Source organism: Gadus chalcogrammus, chromosome 16 (genome assembly GCF_026213295.1).
Source record: "Gadus chalcogrammus isolate NIFS_2021 chromosome 16, NIFS_Gcha_1.0, whole genome shotgun sequence".
NCBI lineage: Eukaryota > Metazoa > Chordata > Actinopteri > Gadiformes > Gadidae > Gadus > Gadus chalcogrammus.
Window position 1 is genome coordinate 33,489,478 of NC_079427.1, and position 24,550 is coordinate 33,514,027.

Consider the following 24,550-nt stretch of genomic DNA (forward strand, 5'->3'; position numbering starts at 1 on the left):
CTACACCACGACACATCGATGAAAGTCTACTTAAGTAGTCCACTTTGTATTAAATTACTTTAGACCCCTGCTTAGAAAAAGCCCCCTCGGTTACAACTGTTGAAGTGCAGAATTAAAAAATAAATAGGCTAAATCCAAAAAATAATTATATTGCAATTGTATTGCATTGATCAAGGTTTTTCCGCCATTGATTTGATTACTACACACCATAAAAGACTACAAATAAAATTGAAGTGAATAATGATCTCAAACTTGGATGATAAAGGAGCCACCGCCAGGGCGAGGTGAAGCGCGCCTGAGGGCTTTGGATGAGGGAATATCTCGGGTAGGGCCAGACTCCAGTGAACTCACCCACAGCCTTGTGGCCGGGAAAACAGTCTGACGCACATTCACGCCATTGTGTCCGTGGAACCAGCAGATCAATTAGTGCCAATTAAAGAAGAAGTTGCGCTTTGGACGTGCGTTTTTTTTTCACTTTGTCTTGGAGCTCAGTGCTCGGTGGTGATATCAGACCAATGCGGGATAGTGATCGGAGTTGACGAGCCGCTCCACTACTGTATCCCCCCCCTCCCCCCCCTTTCCGCACAACCAGGAAATCCACCGCCGAGGTGTGCTCCTTCTTTATCCGGCTTGTAGCTCCCCCTCTACGGGTGTTAGATGTACGTTGACGGGCTTTTGTCGGGTTCTTTACGTTATCCGGTTGCTTCTTAAACCCGGGCTTTTGATCTGAAGACACCCGGACTGCACCCGAGGAGAGGACCTCCACCCCGGCGGAACAATGAGGTGGGTAAAGCGGGTCGGACCGCCGCTCTCCACGGATTCATTGTGTGTTGTGTGTGCTACACTTTGTGTTCAGCCAGCTCCACAATAGTTCCCCCACGTATTACAGGCTCTTAACTTTTTTTATTTTTTTTTTATGAACAATGCAGACAACCATATAAACTTAAATAAATCAAAGATTGAATCGCTTGCTTTGAAACATGAGTCAATTTGGTTTGTGACCATGTTTCACACTGGCTCCACACAGTGAAGCAGTCAAGCGCATGGCGATCGGGCTTTGCTACAATAAACCCGCTGAAAACATCTTTGTAAACGGGGCTCTTTTATCCAGGCTTTGACGGTCACTAACCGACGTTGTTTGCGTAACAGCGTGTCCCGACACCTGACTTGTAAGTGTGTGTATCTCCTCGACCCATGTAAGTGTGTGTATCTCCTCCAACCATGTAAGTGTGTGTATCTCCTCCAATCATGCCCGGTGTTCCAAGTTCAGACCATGGACCTAATAGGTTCAGACGGATCCAGAACCAATGCTCCTAGGTTAGGTACTGTCTCGATGACCACATAGTTTCCGTCTCCATGCTCACTTTGATGTTTACACATGACACATTTCTGCTGCGATCCCCGAGTATAGTTTTGGACCCTATGTGGTGGTGATTTTCTCATTATTATGGTGCATATTAACGGTTGGAAGCTCACCAACCATGGTGGGAAAAGTTTTCTAGAGCCACACAACTAACAACGTGTAGGTCGGCTCCTTTTCCCCACTCTGGATATTGTCAGGGAGGGTCGGACCCGGAACAAAAGTTCTCTATGCAACACCCAAGTCGGCGAATTCCACATCCTGTCACAGCCTGTGCAGGTTACAATTACATGTTTTGAACCACCACTCCTCGCTACGTCTTTTTGTGGACATATATTTACTCTTTTCTATCCATGCGCTCCGTATTCATATTGGGACTCGATATAGTAGGCCTGCTACTTCACATTCAATTTCCAGTTTCTCTTATACAAATGACGATGGTTGGTGAGCCACCCGTGTAAGGAGTTCCTTATCCTAAAGCAATCTTACCACTTTCACCCCAAAACAGTGTCAGAGACAATGGTTGGTCCAAGGTTTGCGTGGTCTATTCACTGTGGCAAAAGCCACTGCAATGTGTTAGGAGGGCTGATGGCCTATTTATTCAAGCCCCATTCCTCAAACTAAATGCACATATGCAATGGTATATAGATGTATTTGTGTGCCCTAACATGGTATGTTCACAGAGTTGGTAGTTGGCATGGACAGTAGTTGCTTTAAATCAATTGATCTTCTGAGTTATACTGATTAACATATTCATCTTTATTTAATTCCTTTAGCCAAATCGTTCGACTGGTTCAGAACCTTTTTATACAAGCAATTACAGAATGGCTTAATGTTGTCGTCAAGTTGGCACAAATCTTCGAGTTGAGAGGGGAGTTGATACCAGGCCATCCCATATAGTGTCTAAATTTAACATTACACTTAAGTTGATATAATGCCTCCATGGCATAGGATCTCAACCAGCAACTCTATCCATGCAGTTCATGTTTTACGGGGAGGCCATTTCGTGACATTGACCTATCTACGTCTTATTTTATGTTATGTATTCTCCCCAAGCTTAGCTGCTGCATTGCAGAGCTGACCGCCTCTAATATAATTTTGAAATACTTTTGTGGAGGTCAGGGTTAAAAATCAATCATCTCTAATTTTCTCTTGTTCAGTGAAACAGAAGGTATGCCATGTGAGTTAAGGCCTTTTTATGGTCCCACATTCCCGCAACGCAATGACCATGCAGACGCTTCGACGCAGTCGTGAACGTTTATGGTTCTGCGTCGGTTTCAGTAAGAGGACCAATCACAGCCCTTGCTTCTGCGTCGCCTTGGTGGAAGGTTACAATTTTTGGGAGGCGCACGTCCGGCCCTTGCGGTGGACGCAAGGAGGGTCCGCAAGGACGTAAGGGGTCCGTAACCCCCTTGCGTTGCGTGAATGTGGAACCATAAAGAGCCCTTTACGGTCAGGGCGGTGACTCCTGCCATGATGATGAGACTGTCAGCCTTCCTTTACAGTTTTTCTTGATTGTATACACAAAGGAAGATGGAACTATGAACGATATTCTGAAAAATGAAGCTCATGTATCAACTACAAGACTCCAGACTGCTAACTCTAAGCAAAATTCCACTGTTTTCACACGTAGGCCTATAGAAATTCTAAATCACATTTTTGCAAAAATGTGATTTAGAATTTCATGTTTCCAGGTGAACCAAGTGTGCTAAATTTTAGCACACTTGGTTCACCTGAAAAACACTGGCCTTCAAAACGCAAAAACTAATTAACAATAAGTCTAACTCACTTCTCACCCGTTCAAACTCAACTGGCAAAACACTTCAATCCTGTGTCGGAGCATGAAAGAGGCCTCAGTTGAGCTCTACTGTGTTGTAGATATGGTCCTCTGGCCTTCATCAGGATCGGATGTGGGATACAGACAAAAAAATGTTTTTGTTGGCCTACGAAAAGCTTTCTATGCAGTCAGTTCAGATGAACATTTTCTGTATTACAGTGACAAATAAATATTTGCTTTGTTACCTTTTTGAACTTGTGCACTGTTTTCATCATTAGATCCCCTGAAAGACAGTCTTAATATTTTCTTACTGTAGTGTTTTTCATTTTACAGTAATCATTAGTGCAATTACTGTACTGTAATTTGCCAAAGCTATTTCTAAACAATTTTATACATTGGAATATTTAACATGGCCTCATGAAGCCAATACGTATGTAAATTGTATTTTGTTGGAAGTATTTTGAATTGATCACATCAGTGTTCAATTGATGCTCTCTAAGATATATTAATTTGATAGCTGTGTTTACTGTTTGTTGGAAAAAATCTGTTTTGAGAAGAATTTGTTGAGTTTTGACAATGATTAACTCTTCACAGGTTTGTGTTGAGAGTTTTGAGAAATTGAGCTATAGTTTCAGAAAAAGTGTTTAAATGATTGAGAAAAAATGTAATGTCTTTTAAAGGGCATTAAAGTTGGGGCTCTGGAACCCAAACACTAGGGCAGCAACTAAAGATGTTCAGTCCGTCAACCAAATGTTGTTTTAATTTAGTAAACATTTAGTCTGACATTTCATAAATGATAGTAAATGAATCACAAGTTATCGGTCCAAAGTGATGTCTTAAATGGGCTTGCTTTATTTGACAGGGGGCAAAGAAACCAACTCTTCCCTTATTTTATAACCGTCCATGAATCAAATATTTGATTTGAACTGCTACATGAAGGAGAAAATGTTGTTATTTTTAGTTTATCAATTGTATTTGACACATTGGTTGTTTGACTAATCATTTAGGCCACACATACACATACATACTAACCGGCAGGTAACATCTTCTATCGCACAAGTTAACCCTCCTTACTGACGCTGAGATCTCCTAAGTTCTCTGCAGGGTTGGGGTCAGGGAGATGCAGATAGCGGAAAGGGCCTTAGTCTTTACTATCGATCCACCGTAAAAGCAAGAGCAACGTACCCAGTTCTAGTCTCCTTTGTTTGTCTCCATTCCCACTATCGTGTTCCAGAGCTGCCTGGCTTTAAGAGGGCAACAGCAAATCTATCATGGGCAGGAATGTGCCCCACCCTCTCATGTCCACCTTTGCATCAATCTCTGCTTTTTGTCCACACAGGCCGCAATTAGAACGTGTGTGTGTGTGTGTGTGTGTGTGTGTGTGTTGTGTGTGTGTGTGTGTGTGTGTGTGTGTGTGTGTGTGTGTGTGTGTGTGTGTGTGTGTGTGTGTGTGTGTGTGTGTGTGTGTGTGTGTGTGTGTGTGTGAATACAAGTAGTTGGTCATCACATGGGTTTAGGCAGTAGATTTTTGTGTGGGAATTCCATTCTATATTAAGAACAAGTTCATTTCATGCTTTTGTTTTGGCAGGTTTTTTTTTCAAAGGGACTCTAAATAAACATGAGGAAGATTTGCCTGGACGGCTACAATGTTACGCCTGGGTTTGTGTAGGAAAAGGTTAAAACAATGCCTGTCTGTGTAGTGCAGGCAGTGCACTAGTTAAATGCATTTGCCTTGTTTGCCACAACACCTAATCATGTCTAGTGCCCCTGCCCCTCGCTCCGTAACAATTCACCCCCTTTGGTCCTCCCACCTCACACGCATAATAAACAGGCCATTATGGCCACCGGCCCCCTGGATTAGGCGCTTTGCTACAGGAGTCGCTCAATGCACAAAACCTTCCATTGTCTACTTGAGGACAAATCAAGTTTCCTCAGTGGTAGCTATTGTGTCTATAGGCTCTTATGTTCTCTCTCGCCGTCTCCTTGAGATTATTTTGGCTCTCTTCTCCTTCCCTCAACATAACCTTTACCATGACCGGCGTGTTGTTGATAGCCTGAAACACCATAATCCCCTTAACTAGCCGTTCCACAAGCTTAACCTTTTTTTTGGTTCTGAATGTTGCAGATGGAAGGACTGGATGGTTAACGGGAAGTGTAACAGGGCTTTGGTTGGACTCCCTGTGGCAATTGTATAATTTTCTATTATCCTGAGTGCTTTATGGAAATCAATGACAACATACAACACTGACATCATCACTGATTAAGTCTTTAGAGAAAATGCCTGGATCAACATATCCATCAATTTACAAAGTGGACTGCTGCTATAGCTGTAATCTCTATATGCTTTAATGTTGTTTTTGCATTTCATTTTTTGATAACTCCGTGTGTGGTAAGTGATGGATTCTGGGTGTTCTGTCTGGGAGGAGTAGAATAATGGTTGTCAGAGGAGATGCTAAGATGCTTTCATGGGGTAATATATGGTCAGCACTGGCCACTGCTAATGGCCAGAGATGCACATAAGACTGCAGTGGAGTTCCCCTCTATAATGGAGCATAATGGATGCCTCTTTGTGTATGACTGGTTCCATAATGTCAGCCATCTAAACCACTCTATCTCTCATGTTTCCTGACCTTGGCTCTACCCATTTGGTCAGCAACGATGATGGGAGCTGATAAAGCATGCCTGCTTTCGATGGGGGTGGGGGGGGATAAAAGTTCTGGTGGTGGAGAAAAAGGGGTTATGTCTGACAAAATTAAGTATTGGATGTTGGATGTTTTCTATATCGCACAGGGTTTTTGATCTGGAAGTCACTCCGCAGGGGGGACAAAAGAGCAGAAAATAGCTTTTCAGCTGTGGCATGTTTGGTTATGTCAGAATTATTTCCTGCATGGCAGACATTATTGTGCCATAGCGTTGTTGGCCCCTTGTTTTTCACTGTTGTTGGTTAATTTTTGTGAACTCTACATTTTAATAGGGTTCACTGGACCGACAGAGTGTCAACAATGGAGAATGATCTGTTTTCCTTTGTTACATGTGCCTCTCATGTCTTCACTACACTCATGACGTGTTGCTCTGTTATGGATGAGCAAGCTCTACAGAGCAGGAGCCCAGGATCCACTTTCAGTCTCTCCCGGGACTCCGGTCTACGACGCATACCATTTCCAGTAATAACGGACCGTGTGCAAGTCAGGACGGTGGAGTGGGAGTCTCTCTGTGTCCGGACAGAATTTTCTCCTCAAGAGTCGTCCTCTTCCCCGGCCCTAGAGAGGGAGGATGTGCTCCAACCTGTAAAAGGAATTGAACTCGGCAAGGAGGAGAAAGGTGATTTGGCGGATTCCAAATAAGGGCATGAGTGTGGCAGCCTCTCTCTCCCTCCCCCTTCACCAACCCCTCACTCCCGCCTTACGACTTAAGAAGCAGGAAGCATTCTGCTGGGCGCTTCCTTAAAGCGGTCCAGCACAATCCAGAAGGAGCTCTCCCTCGCTCTGCCACACGGCCCATTCAACGTGGAGGAGGATGTGCTGTGATGTCAGGGGATCCAAGCGAGTAATGAGTCAGTGCACAAAGAATGTGTAGAGGGTGGGGGCAGGGATCTGGAGAGAAGGTTTTGAGCTGTCAACTCTGCCTTAATGAAAAGTATGGCCAGAATTGAGAGGGCTCAAACCATCTTTTATTTTTCTCTCCGTCTTAATTGTGATGGGGAGCATTACGAAAGAGAGCTGAGGGATGGCCAAGATGCCTAGCATACCTCTCTGTGTGGCTGCTTTGGGGAGGCACAAGGCATTAGCCCGCAGCGTGTGGGTGCTTGGCTGCATTTGTGTGACTGTGCGTTTTTTCAAGTTAGACTTAAAGAGTCCATGGAGAACTTGCTAAGCTTCTTTATTTGCTTCCTTACATATGAATCATAATTAATGGTGAGTAGCCCAGCTCCGTTACATACAGAAAACACTTAGAGGATTTTCTCCAGGTTATAAGGCCCATTTTTGACCAACCAAATTTGGCTCACGTTAAACGGTTGGGTTTTCCTTACCACATGTTACTTTTCGGGGCTTCCATACAAGGACAGTCTTGACTTGAACCTGAACCTGAATCATGTCTTGTTTTTCCATCAAATAGCTTGACACGGCTGTGACTACAAGCAGCTATGTTGACTGAGAGTCAACACATCATGTTTCCAAATACCCAATTAGCACCAATTAAAATCCAAGGTATAGGTGGAGATATAAAACATGTAATGCCATGCCTGTGTCGTGTAGGCCAAGGCTCCACATAACTGAAAGCTGTGGTCAGGGCTTGGTCCTGGGGGCGGGAGGTCCACAATTTCCTCCCTGAGGTCTGGGCTGACATTAGTGGTCTACTGTACTCTAAGCGTCTTAGAGTACCATATTAAAGCGCTATAGTAATTGTATTATTATTATTACTGTATGCTAGTCTACAACCTGAGGTCACATCCCTTGGCCACCAACTGGGACCCTGTCTAGGGGCTGCACGATATGGGCAAAATATTATATCCCGATATTTTTTGGCTGAATGGTTGATATACGATATATCTCCGATATTTTCTATAGAGTGGGGTTAGATGTTTTTTTTCTAAGTCAAAAGCCACATGTGAGATGTTGCAAGCACTTTTATTAAAACATAGGTCAGTATGACTGCAACATGTGAAAGCTGTAGGTTACACACATTAGCTACCAATAAGAGCATTGGCTTCGTCGCATTGTCCTGTGTACTACGTGAGGGTTTCAGTGCGGCCGTAACTTTATCCCCGACCCCTCCCTTCTCCGTTCCATTGGGAACATGTGTGGTTCCATTTCGCTTGTTTCGTATATTTTAATTCAGTAATTAAGAGGTCCACCAGAGGGCGACCCCCAACACTTTGCCGACGCCGGCCCTGGTTTCGGGGCAAATAAACTGATCGCCGGCCGGTGATGCCAGCAGCACAGCCACAGAGTATTACGCAGTCCTTATACTGCACTTTGTACCGCTGCTGTAAATTGTTTCTCCTCTTTGAAACATTTCGACTACCATACCGCCGCCGTCTCGTTTTCTTTAACGGGTACATCCATGCTTGTTGTGTTGTGATGGGGGCGGCGGGGCGTGAATGAGGCGTCTTTGCACACGCATGTTCGGAAAGACAGAGTGGGAGGGGGAGGGGTCGCGCTCACAGTCTCCCAAGGCAAGCGCTGTAGACTGCTTGAGGGGGAAACTGACCATTTTAACGCATATCGATATAAACGATATTGTCAAATCTTGTATCCCCGTGGAAATTATATCGATATATCGTACATAGCCGATATATCCTGCAGCCCTACCCTGTACTGTATTTGTTGGGTTGAACGCACACACACGATGTTCACGATTTTTCTCTAACTAGTGTTGTGGGCCAGTTATATAATGTACATGGTTCTATATAACAGTCCGGCACAGGAACCAACTGTCAAAAGATTGCCTCTTAGGTGAGAATAATTATTGTGTGTTTTGGTTCAGCATAAATTGAGAGTCAAGTTTGTCTTGGCCTCATGAGACCTCATGGAAATCCACATTTTGTGTTTTTGCAATGAAAATCAGTCTAGCCTTGTCTGGGGCAGCAATTGATTTCCAAATATGGACATGGCCTAAAACGTTGTGTCAAAACTTCAAACATGGTGGTCAATTAGCCAATCAGAATGATCGTTTTCTCTTTGCAGTTGGCCGAACCCAGTTAGAACTTCTAGAAGTAAAGCAAAAAACATGTTATCTGATAAGAACAAACGTCAAATGCCACCCCCATGTGGTCCTAGCATTGAAATGACTTTCAATGGCAATCAAGGCCAGACCCATCTGTCGGAAGAAGAACGGAATGTGAACTGGGAGGGTAGTGAAGGTCTCAGCAGGACGGTCGCAGACTCCTTTACAAAGGACAGAAGGTCAAGGATCACACACGGGGCAACAGGGAAAGATTGCACCATGGGATGATGTATTCACACCAGAGTACCGTACTTCCAATGTGGTTTCCTTGCTTTCGTCTAGCCACTTAAGTTCCGGCATGTACTGCTGAGTACTTTACTGTGCTTTTGTGATGTTGCAGTGTATTGAGGGAAGACTCATGTTACTCTTCTTGCTTGAAGGTCTTGAACATTCCCTAGCTGGAAATCACATTGGTGTACAGATAATGAAGGAATCGGGAACATCTCATTTGAACTTTCTCATGTGCTTGCCATGGCTTCTGTATTGAAACTCAACAGTAGCAAAGTGTCACTTTCCTTTCCGAGTTGTTCATGCGTTGGTGTGGGGTCACGCGATGGCCAGTTGACTCCGGCCCGCCAATGGTGTAAAAGTTGAACCCTTGTGGGATGCCTTGTTTGGGCCAGCTCAGCATGTTCTGTCTCCTTACATGCTGAAGATGCAACCATATGATCGGGTGTTGGGTGCTTCAGTGTATAACATTTGTGAGCCATATGGAATGCAAATAGTAATTTTTATTTTTTCATCAGGCCCTGAAAGGGGAAGGAATTTCTGCTGAACTAGTCACAAAGAGGCGGTGTGAAAAGTTAGTTTTTATGGTCCCCTCCTGCGTATACCCCCACCCAAACAGCCACTTGAGTGTTAATTGGACATTTTAGCAATAGGCCAACAAGATATTCCGTTAATGGGGCTATTATTGTTATTTTCAGATGTTTAGCATCTACTTTTGGTTTTGGTCTGTCTGTTTATAATGGTGTCTTGTAAGCCCTTGTGGGCTGGGCATGCTAATGTATGACACAATAAGATAAAAATAAATCATTCAAATTCATTAGAAGGCCACCTGAGGTTTGCAAGGCAACCAAATGGTGACCCCTTTCCGCCAACACATTATTCCTATCTTCGTCTTCGCCTTACTGAGTCATCCATGACTAAGTCTCATGGATAACTGCTGCAGTGAATAATGTGGTTCGGTATTTAGAAGGGCTGACTACGTTGTTAGTCTTTCATAGTCTAGCCGTAGCACTTCTGTACCAAAGGAGACTCACTCTTTTTCTGGCCATTAAGCCTGTTAGTCATCTAACTGCACATTCATTATTTTTTGAAGGGACAAAGGTGTCCTTAAGTTGAGTCATCAGAGTTAAGTAAGTTCTGTGTCAGTTTATTGAGATTTCGTGACAGAAAAAGGCTTTTGAAGTGTTTTTTTGTGAGTCCTGGAATGGAACAGTAAGTAGTGGCGTAGGAGGAATGTGGAGGCTCTTGCAGTTGTCTTAGGTTGCTCACTCCCCTCACACAGCCCAGTGGGCCCTCTCTGACTCTGTCGTAGGTTGCTCACTCCCTCACACAGCCCAGTGGACTCTCTCTGCTTTGTCTTAGGTGGCTCACTCCCTCACACGCCCAGTGGACCATCTCTGCTTAAGCCCAGCTTAGGAGCCTGTGATGTTCCTCATTAATTCCCCCCAGGAGGATTCTTATTAAAGGAATGCTTGGTTGATGGGCACGGTGGCTGCACGTACACCTCACTGCTATATTCATTATATGAATGATACACGCATAACCTTCTCTACTCAATTGTGATGTGTTGAATGAATACCCTGTCTCTCTTATCTCACTTGAAGCTTTTGTCCACGTCGTTCCATCTATGTTTTGTAGGGGAATGATGGGTGAGTGGCTAGGGGGTTTGAAGGAAAGGTTGGCATCCTTGAGATGCCTAACCCCAACCGTTGCCTTGTATCTGGAATCAAATGTTCTTCAAGATTAAAGCTTCTACAAAATAAATCAAATATTTGTTAAACAATATGCAAATCATCCCTTTGGGACCTGACCGGAGTGCGCCAGGGTAAGCCCTGGTGTGTCAGCCAGGAATGCCCACAGTGTTTGTTTTCTGAGGCACTGGCCCTGGTGAGGAAGACACACAGTAGCAAAACAGTGCAGGGGGTAGGGCCAGGTGAACGGAGGAGGAGGAGAACATGAGAGAGAGAACGCAAACAGGAGGGGAGAAAAAGAGGGCCACCGGGCCTGACTGTTCTTGTCAGCGTATTATGGGAAATCTCTAAAAGCAAAGCCTTATACAGACATTTCACAGTGAGCCTGTGGCCCAGCTGCACACTGCATTTTCCTGTTAACCCTTCCCCGACCAAGTAATTGTGGCACGATCAGAATCCCATTTAGGCTGAAATATGAGAAGGTTAAGATACACAAGTGACTGTTTTTTCTTTCTGTGTGTTGCAGCTGTGTATTCCTGTCTGCAAACATTGATTTTCTGAAGCCTGTCACTTTCTATGGTTATGATTACAACACCACGCCATTGTGACAACTTCCTACCAGGGCTGTGAAATTAATCTAATTCTGATCGTTATTCTGATTTTTTTTGGTCAAACGATCTCCAATCTAATATAACTTAGTTGAAACATTTTCTTCCTTTTTTTTAACTCAAAAATAATAATAATAATCGTGATTTCAATATTGACCAAAATAATCGTGATTATGATTTCTTTTTTCTTAATCAAGCAGCTCTACTTCCCACATCCAGTTGTCATTTTGCCTGTTGCGATGATTCCTGCTGCTGGTTTAGGAAGGAAATGTAAATCTTATACTTTGATCTCTATCAAATTCCTTAAGGCACAAAATCCCTGAGAGTGGCGGCCAGTGACCTATATGTGCTCGCTCATTAAAAACCCTCTTAAGTCAACTAGTCGCTTAGTTAGCCTGGCACAACAAGCCACCACAGTGTGCGCCCTAGCCTAGCGGACAGTATCTGTCTGTAGCCGCAAGCAGGGCCAGGAATAGCATGTTAACGACCACAGCTTGTGGCAGTCTGTTGCAGTGCTAATACTCTGCCCTCTTTCCCCTCCCCCCCTTACGATAGCTCAGACAGTTTGCTCAACATTTGGTAGGCGTCATGTGTTGGCATTCGGCAGGTTGCGAGAGTGGTGACGGGTGCGCAGTTTTTTTCTGTCTCGGTGTCTGCAGTCCTTCCATAATTCAAGCCCTCTAGCTGGAGACAAGGGCTCTCCAGTGAGGGGGGGGGCTCCCAGGACCAGGTTCCCCTCTCATTAACAATGCAGCCATTTTCCCAGACACTCTCTCTTCGTCCCCTCAGACTTCCCATAACCCCCCCACCCCCTCCGAGCCAACAGCACGCTCAGTGCAGGTATTGGTACCTGTTCACCAACATGACTATGTGCTCTTGGTGTCCGCATAATCACACAACATGTGTCTATTGATTTAATGTTGTTCGCTTTTTACAATGTCATGAAATGACATCTAACAATTCATCGTAGTGGGGTACCCTTTTTAATGAGAGAATTGAGAAAACAATAAGTAATCTTTTGAGTGTGTTCTGTCCTGTTCCATAACACCTGTGTGAGGGAGAAATAAGGATGTAAAAATGAGAAATGTATGTCATGGTTAAGGTAACGGCATCCTACGTTAAATGGTAGGAAGTGGGTTGTGGCTTTGCCGCTGTGTCACAGGAAGTAGCAGATTGTGTCACAGGCAGGACAGATGGGTGTGTGTGTGTGTGTGTGTGGCGGGTTATGGATTAGGTTGAGTGTAGTGGAAAGAGCACAGCCTGAGTGAAAGAGATGTAACTGAATGGCAAGGGGACATTTGGACTCTTTCTCATGCACTTTCTTTCGGTCTCTCTTTTTTTCAAGTCCAACCTTTGGCTACAATTAACATCCTCATCTTTTGTCTGTCTGCTTTTCTTCATTCAGCTCTCTTTAAGGTTAATGTCTAGGTTGTCGTGTGTGTGTGTGTCTGTGTGTCTGTGTGTGTCTTGGCACAACAGTACGGCATGACTGCCAATGGCTGTGAGGGTTGTGACCAGCCAGGGCTACCCCAGGCTAGCTTTAGGTCGCTGTTCCACATTCACTACAGCAGCCACAGTAGACATGCAGCAGGGAGTTGTGACTTAATGACTCCAACAGGAGTTGCGTCAGTTTGCAAGTAAAGGTTGATCAGGCCAACTCAGGCCTGTCTGCGTCTACAGACAGGATGAGTTTGTTAAAGTGATTGAAATCTCTTGCTCAAATCAATCATTTCCTTTCTCTTTATCAAACTCCATTATCTGCTTCCTCTGATTTCGATTTTGTAAATCCACAATTTCTCCATTTCCTTTATGGTCAATCATATTCAAATAACAGATTCCTCTTTCATGTGTTATTTCTTTGTTCCTAATTTTTCATGATCCCGCCATTGCTTAATGCATCACTTAGTTATTTTTGTCCTCATGCCGTGGAATCACAGGCCTCGATTTGTAAATGGATACTTTATATTTACCGTTGCGTGATGGAAAGAAAGCTGAAAGCTATATTTTATTAATAAAGATGTATTGTTTCACATCATTTATTGTGCTAGTGGCTAGCCTGTATCATCTTAAAATCCTATAGCAGAGGCATCTGATGCTAAAACATTTTTAAATACCATGCTGGTTAATTTGAAAGTAAAGCACAAAGGTGTATATTTTCAGTTTTTTGGCCGGGAATCTATAAAATCAATAGAATCTATAGATAATGCATAGATTTTGCATTTTATAAATGTTTAACAGTATTCTTTGTCGCCGTGTCCATTTCCCTCTGAAACAAAAAAGGGAATATCATCGCTATAACGATCAAAGGCAAGCATTCAAACTAGGGCTGGGATAAACGATTATTTTTTAAACGATTAATCTAGCGATTATTTTTTCGATGCATCGATTCATCTAACGATTCATTTTTTCAGTCCGATTCGATTTCGATTCGATTCTCGATTATCTCCCCATTAATTGACTAATAGCAATTTATACATGTTGATTTACATATCTGAATGATAAAATATGAATTCCTTAACATTTCAATACATGTTTATTGCCTTTAAATTCCAATATAAAAGTGCAAAGTAATGCATTCTTAGAATTCTACGGTGCTCGGTCATCTGCAGCTGCTACCGGGTGGCGCCTCTTCAGGTGCTGGTGAATTGCCGTGTTGCTAGAATGGAAAGGCATCTCCTTTTTTGGCGCCTTGCACTTATGAAAGTCTGAGGAGCCACTCGCGTTGCAACTACGCCCCGGCGCCGCCCATCTTTTTTTTTTTCTTTTTTTTTTTTAAATCGACGCGCATTTTTCGCGTCGACGTAATTTATGCGTCGACGTCGTCGATTACGTCGACGCGTCGTCCCAGCCCTAATTCAAACCGCTATCTGCTGTACGCTGTGCTGATCGTTTCCCTGTGTCCGTTTACTGATGTGTTACTCTCTGCAGACTACAAACAAGTTTTACCAAAGCTTTGGGATTGTTTGGTGACTGCTACTTGACCCAGATATGGCGCTCAGCTGGTGTATTAGCATGCCCAGGCCCATTCAGAGGCAGTGTATTGTGACAGTGTGTTGGGTCCCACCAGATGAGGCCAGGCCTGTCTGGAAACACTGGCTCCAATCTCCCACCATAGCTTGTTTACACAAGTCAATGGAGAATGTAGCCTAGCTTAGATTCTGTAGCGACCGCTCCGCTTTAGGTCCCTCTTATTACTTCTGTAGACTGTAGGGAATACAATTTTAAGTCCATTTTAAATAAACGAGTATGCCTGTGAAATAAATATATGCCAGTGTGAAATAAATCCTGAATTAAATATACAGTCGCTATAGTTCAATAAATAAAATAATAAATGCGTATGTTTCTCAGAAGGACCTCTTTTATTTATATTATTTCATTTCATAATTCCATATTTATTTCCATCTGTTATATCCGAATAAGTGGGGCGTGGTCATCTCAGATCAAAGCTACAGCACCAGAACAGCACTGACCACTTGATAAGGCTCATAGTAGGTTGTTGTAATGCACCTGGCCTCACCGTCCATGGGACAAACCCTGCCAAATATAAGCTTCACTGATTGTCGTGTGGTGTTGCAGGGCTGAAGTCATGAGTTTTTGCCGACCCTCGTCGAGTCGGGAGTGCAAAGATGTTTTTGAAATTGCTTGATATCGGGCCAGACTCACGAAGTGTGTGATTGCGTAGAGTGGACCATCAGAAGGAACGGTCTTCATGTGTGTAGAACGTGCACCTCACATGTTCCCAATCGCCTAGTGTGGACCACCGGCCCGACGGCATGCAAGAATGCTCAGCAGGCCCGGTTGTGTAGTGTGTACTGCTGAAGTTTGCCCCGACTTTAAAAGTTGCTTAGTTGACAGGAGCCACCCTCCATTACACAAGGAGAAGGAGTGCATGACTGCTCTGCTACTCTATCTATTCATGAGTGGTACAGTTAGGTCTATCTATGAGAAGAACACCCCATGTAGCCTTCCTTCCATCTGCTAGAAATGTTGCAGCTTTGTTTATACTCGGCGCTAATGTATATTCAGGGATTCAGTGCTGTTCTCATTTGTGCCCCACTCATTTGTGTATAATAGATTGAAAAAGAAAGAGCTGGGCTATAAATGTGGCATTATGAAATAACAGTCCCCTGAAATAACTAAACATGGCAGATTATGAGTACTGTGAGTACCTGATAAAATATTAATAAATACATTTTTTAATATATTTATCTATTTGTTTATTTGATATTGACTTGACTTGCTTCCCTACTTCCCCTCCTGCTCCCCCTCTTTTCACACCAACTGAGTACAAACGTTCTCCTCATACCTTTCCGTTAATTATCACTTGTTTGCCTAAGTTATTTATTTTTTACCTTTTGGGCCACCACCCTTCTATTCTTTGTCCCTTATCTCACCTTGTGTCACTATAGCAACCAGTACACTGGTAAAGTGGCTAGTTTCGACTTTGCCGTCTTGCCTACACTTTGATCTAAGAAGAGTGTAAGTTTTGACTGTTTGTAATGGTAAGTCTATTTATGTTATGCACAGAGCAGTATTTAAAACGTATAGTATGCTATTGAATTCAAGAAATCATTCATTTTTTTCCACCAAATACATTTTGAAAGGTTCATCACATTTGTCAAATGTTCAAGATTTTTTTTTTTTGCCATTTTATCCGACACCAACACTAACACTATTATTTCTGTATAAAATGGGAATCGAGGTATACCGGAATTGGAAGTGGTTGAGTTGCTGTGGTCCGGAAAACAATTACTCATCAACGTAGACGACGCGTAAGCAATGAAACGTGCGAACAATGAATACTGATTAAACAAAGAAGTACCACACGTACCATAAAGCAAAGTTGGCTGGAATAGAAACCCACATTTTGTCAAGAAAGCAGTGCTGCGCCATGCCTCATCTTCTCCCAACAGGGCAGTTTTTTAGAGTCCCCGCAATGCTCTGTTGTTTAAGTGCACAGACAGTCCCCCCACACACACACACAGTTCCCCCCCCCCCCCATAAACACACACAGTTTCCGCACACAGTGCCCACACACACAGTCCGTACACAAGGACAGTCAACACACAGATTTGGCGTTGATAGTCTATAGCGTCACATCTTCAGAGGCGCGTAAGCCCCGTCAAATCGGCGTATGAACCCTGCGAATGTCCGAGACAACTTACATTTTTTGTCAGCTCCTGGCGGCGAAGATAAATTAGGTGTAACACTCTGTTTTTTCCTCCCCCGGGACTCCGCAGTGAGTCGAGTATCTGCCAGGCTCGGGCCACGGTGATGATCTACGACGATGGCAACAAGAAGTGGCTGCCGGCGGGCACCGGGCCACAGGCCTTCAGCAGGGTGCAGATCTACCACAACCCCACCAACAATGCCTTCAGGGTGGTGGGGCGCAAGATGCAGACGGACCAACAGGTAGACGCACTCAAACTCACTGAGCATTTGATTATGGTGGGGGGGGGGGGGGGGGGGGGGGGGTGTGAGGGAAGGGTCGGCTAACTGTCTGAGGAGCCGCTGGTAAAGGAACTGTAAACTGTGATTTCACAGTTGCGAGTTTGACAGCTCCTTGTTCGTCCTGAGGTGCATACCCATGCGGTTTCCTGTCGGGTAGCAAAACATGTGAAGAAGTGAGGCCGTTGCTCACTTCCTCATGCGGTGTAGGTGGATGCGTTGGTTGCTATTTCGTGTGCAAGAGATTTAGGTTTTAGATCTGCAATGATGCACAGCTATGAGCACATACACCTACTGTTGGATCATTAAAAACGGCTTTTTTAACGTAAGCGGTTGCAACATGGACATTCTGTTGTCGCATCACTCAGGAAAATCCCCAGTTGTAAAACATATCTGCAGGAAGGAGGGACGTGGTACGAACGGTCATTAAACCTCAGGCTACTTCCTCAATTCAGCCAGCACTCGATTGGGACCAGCGACTCTGTGATTTTGTCCTGGTGCACAGCTTGAGATGTGGGGCGTCGTCTGGGCAGGGCTGCTGACCGTTGTGCATCTTCTCACATTTATCAATGGAGCACAGATAGCGTCGCCCACATTATATTGTCCTGGTTTTCTGGGATAACAGTAATCAAACACATGGAGTGGACTGTGCCCCACTCCTTATCGTGACGCCGTCTCCAGTGATGGCAGTATCCTGGATAGTGGTTAGTGTCTGTTGCCCTGTGCTCTTATAATCCATGCTGTTTGTGGCTGAGAACTCAGTCTGGTGGTGGCGCTGTGGGATCTCTCTCTTGAAGCAGCCTCCTCCTCCTTAAACATGCAGACCTCCCAAGTGTTCCCCAGAGACGGACCTTAAAATGGGCCGTATTTCCTGAGTGATAGCTGGCCAACCCAACCATTTCCTGTGACACTTTAGGGCCATGGATCCCAGCACCAGCACCCGTGCAGACTGACTGACTGACTGACTGACTGACTGACTGACTGACTGACTGACTGACTGACTGACTGACTGACTGACTGACTGACTGACTGACTAATCAAGATTCCTCGTCTGTCTTCACCATGTGTGCAGGTGTCCACATGTCTAACTAGGGTGTCCCATTCATCTATTGGTTATCGGTCTGAAAGTTGGGCCAGCTCCAGTACCTGGACTTTCCCTGGTAAAAAAAAGGCCTCATTAGCAGCCAGAAGAGATTTTACTGGACGGATTATGTATGATCTCGTGTGTGTGTATATATGCAACTCGGGATTACCAGGGAAATGTGTATCGTTGAAAGTTGGACATCATTTATACTATAGGATTGGCAAACTGCCAATATTTGTTTTAAATACAGGCTATGTTGATGAGGTATATTTCTGAGCATGTGCCAAATGGACGTTTTGGACCTCAACCAATCGGTTCTCTCATCTATTGCCTGACCTTAGCTTACATGTGTGTCTATGTGTGCGCTTGTCTCCCTGTCTGTGTGTGTTTGTTTTGGATATTCACCCTAACAAGCTCCCCACTCACGTCTCCGCTCCTGTTTTCTGCGCTCCTCTGTTCTGTGGAATTCAGTGACTGTAAAACAAACACAGAAGTGGCGTGTCAGCACATTCAGGTCCAGCCTCCCTCCCCGCTCCCTCCTGTCTCACAGGGTGCATGCCCCCTGCTGGGCGCACTGTAAACCTAATCACCAAGGCGTTCTTTGCTCCTTACCCATTTTTTGGTTATACCCTTCTCTCTCTTTTTTGTTGTTTTTGCGCGTGTGTTGTTGTACATTGAGAACTAATCGTTTCAATAGCATGTAGAAAAACACCAATTGTATATGAACTGGTTGTTTCTAGAGGCTTCTATCCTGGAGCCCCGGCCGCTAAACGTGTCCCGCCATTGATCTCTCCCGTCCCGTCAGGTGGTCATCAACTGTCCAATCGTGAAGGGTCTGAAGTACAACCAGGCCACGCCCAACTTCCACCAGTGGCGTGACGCGCGGCAGGTCTGGGGGCTGAACTTTGGCAGTAAGGAGGACGCCACGCTGTTCGCCAACGGCATGAGTCACGCGCTGGAGGTGCTCGGCTCCATGGCAGACGCAGGTAGCCAATCAGAGAAGCTGTGTGTTCCCTTCAGCCATTGGGGCTGTTGTCACGCGGGCCCATATGGTCTGACCCGTGCCCGGCACCTCCTGTTCAGTGGAGTGTCTCTTTAAACGCATGATTTGAATTTGCTCAATGCCATTTATTTATGTACCAAAAGGTCTATTTACATTATATACAATGCGTTTATGGTGGTGTAATCTGTGTACTGGGCCAGTTCACAGATTACACCACCATAAACGTATTGTAAATCGGTGTTCTTGCGGAGGACACAGATTCAACCACAATTAAAAAAATATTGTCGTCTCTGTGGGTGTTTATCAGCCAGAACTACAGGTTGCTTTGCAATTATTGCATTGTTTTACATTGTCATTAATTTGTTATTCACTGAAGATCCTTCCATGAAAATGTTTGTTGTTGCCGAGGAGTTCCGCCCACAGGCTAAATCACAATACTACTAGCGATGCTTGAACTACGATATTTTTACACACTACATGCTCATGATGGGGCCATTTCCTGCGGGGACTGCACTGTAAGCCATGTTATCAGCCTTCTGAAGATGTAAATAAAAGAGGGTTTTTCATTGTTCCTCTTCCCCAGGTTACGCCACCCTCCCCCGCCCAGTGTCCAATGGCCCGTCCCCAGAGGAGCTGGAGCAGCAGCGGAGGTACCAGGAGTGGGCCGGGGCACCTAGTGATTACTGCTGGGCTAATTGAATTGTTTCAGACTGACCACTGTGTGTGCACAGATCAGATCAGTCACTTGATACCGACATTAGCCAACCGGAAACGCCGGTTCACTTGAGAATGTCCCTGTGGTTCAGTATTTGGTTACTCTCTAATCTCCAGAATTCTATAATATACGTAACATTTATGAGCTCTAATTCAATGATAAACTCGGGCTCAAGACGTCCAACATTCACAGTGGGTCTCTATCAACTGTCCACATGGGGCTTTAATTACTATGCAGCCTAACCTAGTGGCGTGCTTTATTACTCAGCATAACTGGTGGCAAATGCAATGCAGCTACGTGTGCGTTCAGCGGTTGCTCACGGATTGAGACCTCAGAACTAGCGAAGTCTCCGTTGACTTGCCTAACGAGCAACACGCAGTAAGGTGTCTTTCTGTTGGCACTGTTTCACTAATATCTCACACGCACGGAAGGGCGGATTGGAGCGCATTAGCCTCACACTGCTTAACCCGAAGTCCTGCTCTTCAAGGCAAAGGTTCCAGAGAGCCAAGTGAACATCTCTCCTGTCTTAACCCTCCCTGGTTCTGCCATTATCACCTGTCATATTCCCATGTTTCAGCACATTTACTTTCATTTAGTCTTTCATCAGTCTTTCCATCCCACGTCGAGGCTGAGGGATTGACCTTTTTAATCCCATTTAAGTGGTAATGTATGTGGTAACCTGCCCGGTGAAAGAGGCCTCGTAATATGCTGAAAGTGGCAACTGTTGGATTAACGGCTGCCCCAAACGGTGAAGGCGTAGGGCGACCTACCGAAATTCAACTCTCCCAGGACTATGAGGCTGTAGCTGTGTATGAATGGCACGTGCGCTTGCTTTATTTTTGCACTGAGGTGTATTCTGCGCATGCACACCAAAACTGCAAGGAAACCGAACCGTTCCAGTTCTGGAACTCGCTTGAGTCTGTTTAATGAGGAACCTTCCATCCATTTCCCACATTCTCCTACTCAGCCCCGTGTGCCCCTGTTTAGGAAAGTGTTATGAAACTATTGCCGTCTTGCTCTAGTGTAGTCGTCTACCAGGGAGTTACAAATACATTTAGGGTAGGCTTTAAAAGGATATTGCTCTTACCTGGCCTTCACCTTTTTTATTTTCTCATTCCAAGTGGGAAGCCACAGGTTTTTGTATTACCCGTACATTCTTACATCCTTGTTTATTAGTTATAATGTTTTGACACTCATTCTCCATTACTGTGGGTCTGTGTGTGTCACAAATGACTTATCATCCGTCTGTTATGTTCCGTTGTCAGTGTCTTATTTTGCTAGCTTTGCAATGTCAAAACAAGTGCCTGTGTCTGAGCGGGGTTGGTATCTCCTGCCCTGTGTGCGCAGAGCCGAGCAGCAGAAGCTGGAACAGCTGGAGAGAGAGCGCCAGGAGAAGGAGAGGAATGAGAGAGAGAGGCTGGAAAGGGAGAGGATGGAGAGAGAGAGACAAGCTGCTGCAGGTCAGTCAAAGTCTGGCCCGCCTGGCTCCATCAGAATAGCTCGATGCCTTCTTCCCTTGTCCATGCCTTGCCACTGAGGATGTCAACGTCCAGTTGTCCAATTTATTCATCTTTAAATTAAACTGCCTGATTTCAATTCTCAACAAAAGTCCATGAACCCCTTTAATATGCACAGCGTGATTTACGTCGCTCTCTTCTTACCTGTGATATAATTATTAACAACCCATAGCAGTGGTCAGGTGGCTTTTTTATTGATATCCAAATACTTAGGCTAGATGTTGTAAACTATGCAAACGGTCCTCCGCCCGGCTGGTTAACGGTTATCGATCGACACTTTCTTACGTCTCTCATTATGTTTCATGTTTTACAGTTTCCATTCCCCCAGCTCCCCCAGCTCCCCCTATGGGCGCGGGGGCTCCCCCGCCGCCACCACCGCCCCCTCCTCCACCCCCCGGCCCGCCTCCTCCCCCCTCTGGGGGCGGCGGCCCTCCCCCCTGGTGGCGGGATCCCTCCCCCTCCTGGACCACCTCCACAACTCGGGGCAGGTGCCCCACCCCCGCCGCCGTTGCCCCCCGGTGGCTGGGAGGGGATAGCGGAGGAGGAGGAGGAGGGGGGTTAGGAGGCCTGGCAGGGGCACTGGCAGCAGCTAAACTCCGGAAAGCATCCAAGGTGAGTACACAAGGGGCGTACTCCGATGGAAAATGGAATGATAACTATTGGATATCGGATCATCTGTCTCTTATGCCACACATATGCATTTGAACACACACGGAACATCGCACACTGATGTTGTATGATCACACAATGTCTTCTCTCTCTCGCTCTCGCGCTCGCTCGCTCTCTCTCTCTCGCCCCCTGCTTCTCCTCCTTCCTGATGTGTTGTGTGCTGCCCTCAGCAGGAGGATGCGGGGGCTGCTCTGGGGAGGACCGACTCCAGCCGCAGCTCTAACTCTTCCAGTGGAGGGGGAGGGGGTGGAGGTGGAGGAGGCGGAGGTCTGATGGGGGAGATGAGTGCCATACTGGCACGGAGGTGAGTGGGGTCACTATTCGAAGACACGCTAAACAGAAACCTGTATTCAGTTTTTATTTAATGTTTTTTTTGGTGAGGCTTCGACCCATTGGGATGTGTTTCATAATGAGTACAGGTTGTTGTGTTCACTACATTACATGGTCTACAAATTGATGGTCATTGCCAATGGATTGTAATTGGATATTTCTTTCCAGGAGAAAAGCTGCAGACACTGGAGAGAAGGTGCCTGCAAAGACACAGGATAATGTAAGCATATTGTTTGGTTTTTCAATTAAAAAGCGGAAATTGCTTTGTATGTATGATGTCCTGGTGCTGCAACATGACAGTGATCCCAGAATAGGAGATTTATAAAAATATACCGAACCTGGTTCATTGTTGAAAGGGCATTTTCTGTTTTTCTTTTCCACCTCTAGGATGATTCTGAGTCTGCCAGCCAGAACGGTAAGGCCCATCCACCTGTTTCCATACAATAAAAAAAAAAGTTGTGTATCATCTTATCCTAGCTATCTGTGTTGTATACGGGGAATGGATTAATTTAGCAATTGTTAGTGCTTGTCACTTGGATCTATGAACATCCTTACTGTACCGACAGCGATATATTGTTTCTCCTTCTTCTGACAAATTTACTTATTGTAAGTCGCTTTGGATGAAAGGGTCTGCTAAATTACATAAATGTAAATATACAATAAGCTCACCCCATCTATCATCGTTCCGTCACATTATTCAACACTCATGTTCTTGTGCACTGTGCTCCACAGACACTCGTAAACCGTGGGAGAAGTCGTCGATGAGCAGGTAATTCAAGAGGAGTGTGTTTTCCTGTCCCCATGCTCCATTAACCCGCCTTCCTGCCCTTTCTTGACCACCTCTTCGTCCAAGATAGAGGGGTCCCCTTTGTGTTTGTAGTACACGTGTGTCTGTGTTTGCAAGTGGTCATTGTGTGTCATTGTGCGATCCGTTCACACGAGCGCATTGCGTGGCTCACGTGCGCTCGGCGTTTCCATTCTAAGTGGAGAGTGTGTGTGTGTCTGTGTGTGTGTGTGCGCGCGCGCGTGTGTGTCTGTCTCACTAACAGGATAAACTCCGTCTCCAAGAACATGGACTCCACTTCCTCATTGCCCCAGGGTTCCAGGTATAAATGCTGTCCCATTCTCCGGTGCTTTCAGTCAACAGCCCCCCCCCTCTCTCTACCCCCCCTCCCTCCCATCTCATTCAGGTCATCACAGCTTCTCTTCTGAACAGTGTCTGGGTCTGTGTGTTGAAGCAGGTTCTGATCGAACATTTTCATGGCATAGAATAGCTACCTAGGAGGGTGTACTGCAGTTGACAAAAGCTAAAATATTATAGGTATCGATTGAATTCAACTTAAATCTGTTATCAGGGATACATGGACAATGGCTTGCATACTTGGTACCTCTGAGCACTAGCATGTGTAGTCTTGGGCTTTGGGTTTTATTTTCCTCAAAGGAACTTTTGGTTGGTCCGATTTCTCCACATTTATGTATACATTTATACTTCCAGGCAAGGGGTGAGTAGCAAATGCACTTCTGTCCTCGCAAGGAAGAGCATGCATTAACTTTTCAATTTAAATATTATTGACTTCATAAAGAGCTATACACTGCTTGATACGTATCAATGACAAGCAATGTAGTGCTTTGAAATGCAACCACAGAGATGATCTGCATCGATTATTGTCTTAAAGCGCCTCCATACTACACACAAATGGAGGAGGATGGTCAACCTTTGTTGGGTCTGCATTTTTCTCCTGTGTTCCCTGAAACCTCTGATTCCGGTTCCTGTTTCTTCACTCTGGTGGCGCCATAGCAACGGATGGCGGGGGACTTCATCGTGGCTGGCCATGCTCGTCGCTTTCCATGCTTTAGTTTGCGTGTGTGTATATATTTGTATTAAGTACACATTTGTCTTGCAGGGTGAAGACGGGGGGCGGTGCTGGTAATGGTAATGATGCCGGAGGAGGCGACGACACAGATCTTGAGAAAATGAAACAGGTGCATTATTGATCGCTGACGAGTGACTGAACATCTTGAGTAACGCCTCATCTAGAGCTACAGCTTCTACTGTGCACCGAGGAAAACCCCACCATTTCCAAATGTTCTTCCCTCTCCAGGAAATCCTAGATGAGGTGAGGAAGGAGCTACAAAAAGTCAAGGAGGAGATCATTGGAGGTGACTTACTTTACAGATATTAACATGAGAAACATCGTTGGGTATTATTAATGATTGATTACGAGTGCTTTTTTCATTTTTTTCATTTCATTTTCCCACAGCCTTTGTTCAGGAGCTTCAGAAGAGAAGCACATGAGGATCAGAGGATTGAGTTTGGATACGGACCTGCATGGGTTCTTCCTCACTGCCCCCTCCTGCTCAGCCCAGGGATTTATAGTCCTCTCCATCTCTAG

At 45.1% G+C, this 24,550-nt stretch overlaps 1 protein-coding gene across 1 annotated transcript; it reads left to right on the plus strand.

The window, feature by feature from the left end:
* Nucleotides 1-316: 316 nt before the first annotated feature.
* Nucleotides 317-24,548, plus strand: vaspb (vasodilator stimulated phosphoprotein b). Its single transcript, XM_056611168.1, is given in 16 exon segments — nt 317-783; nt 16,632-16,803; nt 18,729-18,909; nt 19,510-19,576; nt 20,989-21,101; nt 21,472-21,590; nt 21,592-21,681; nt 21,684-21,770; nt 21,998-22,131; nt 22,326-22,377; nt 22,545-22,572; nt 22,890-22,926; nt 23,207-23,263; nt 24,062-24,140; nt 24,260-24,317; nt 24,419-24,548. Coding segments are annotated over 16 exon segments (1,314 nt in total). The 5' UTR covers nt 317-778; the 3' UTR covers nt 24,454-24,548.
* Nucleotides 24,549-24,550: the final 2 nt, after the last annotated feature.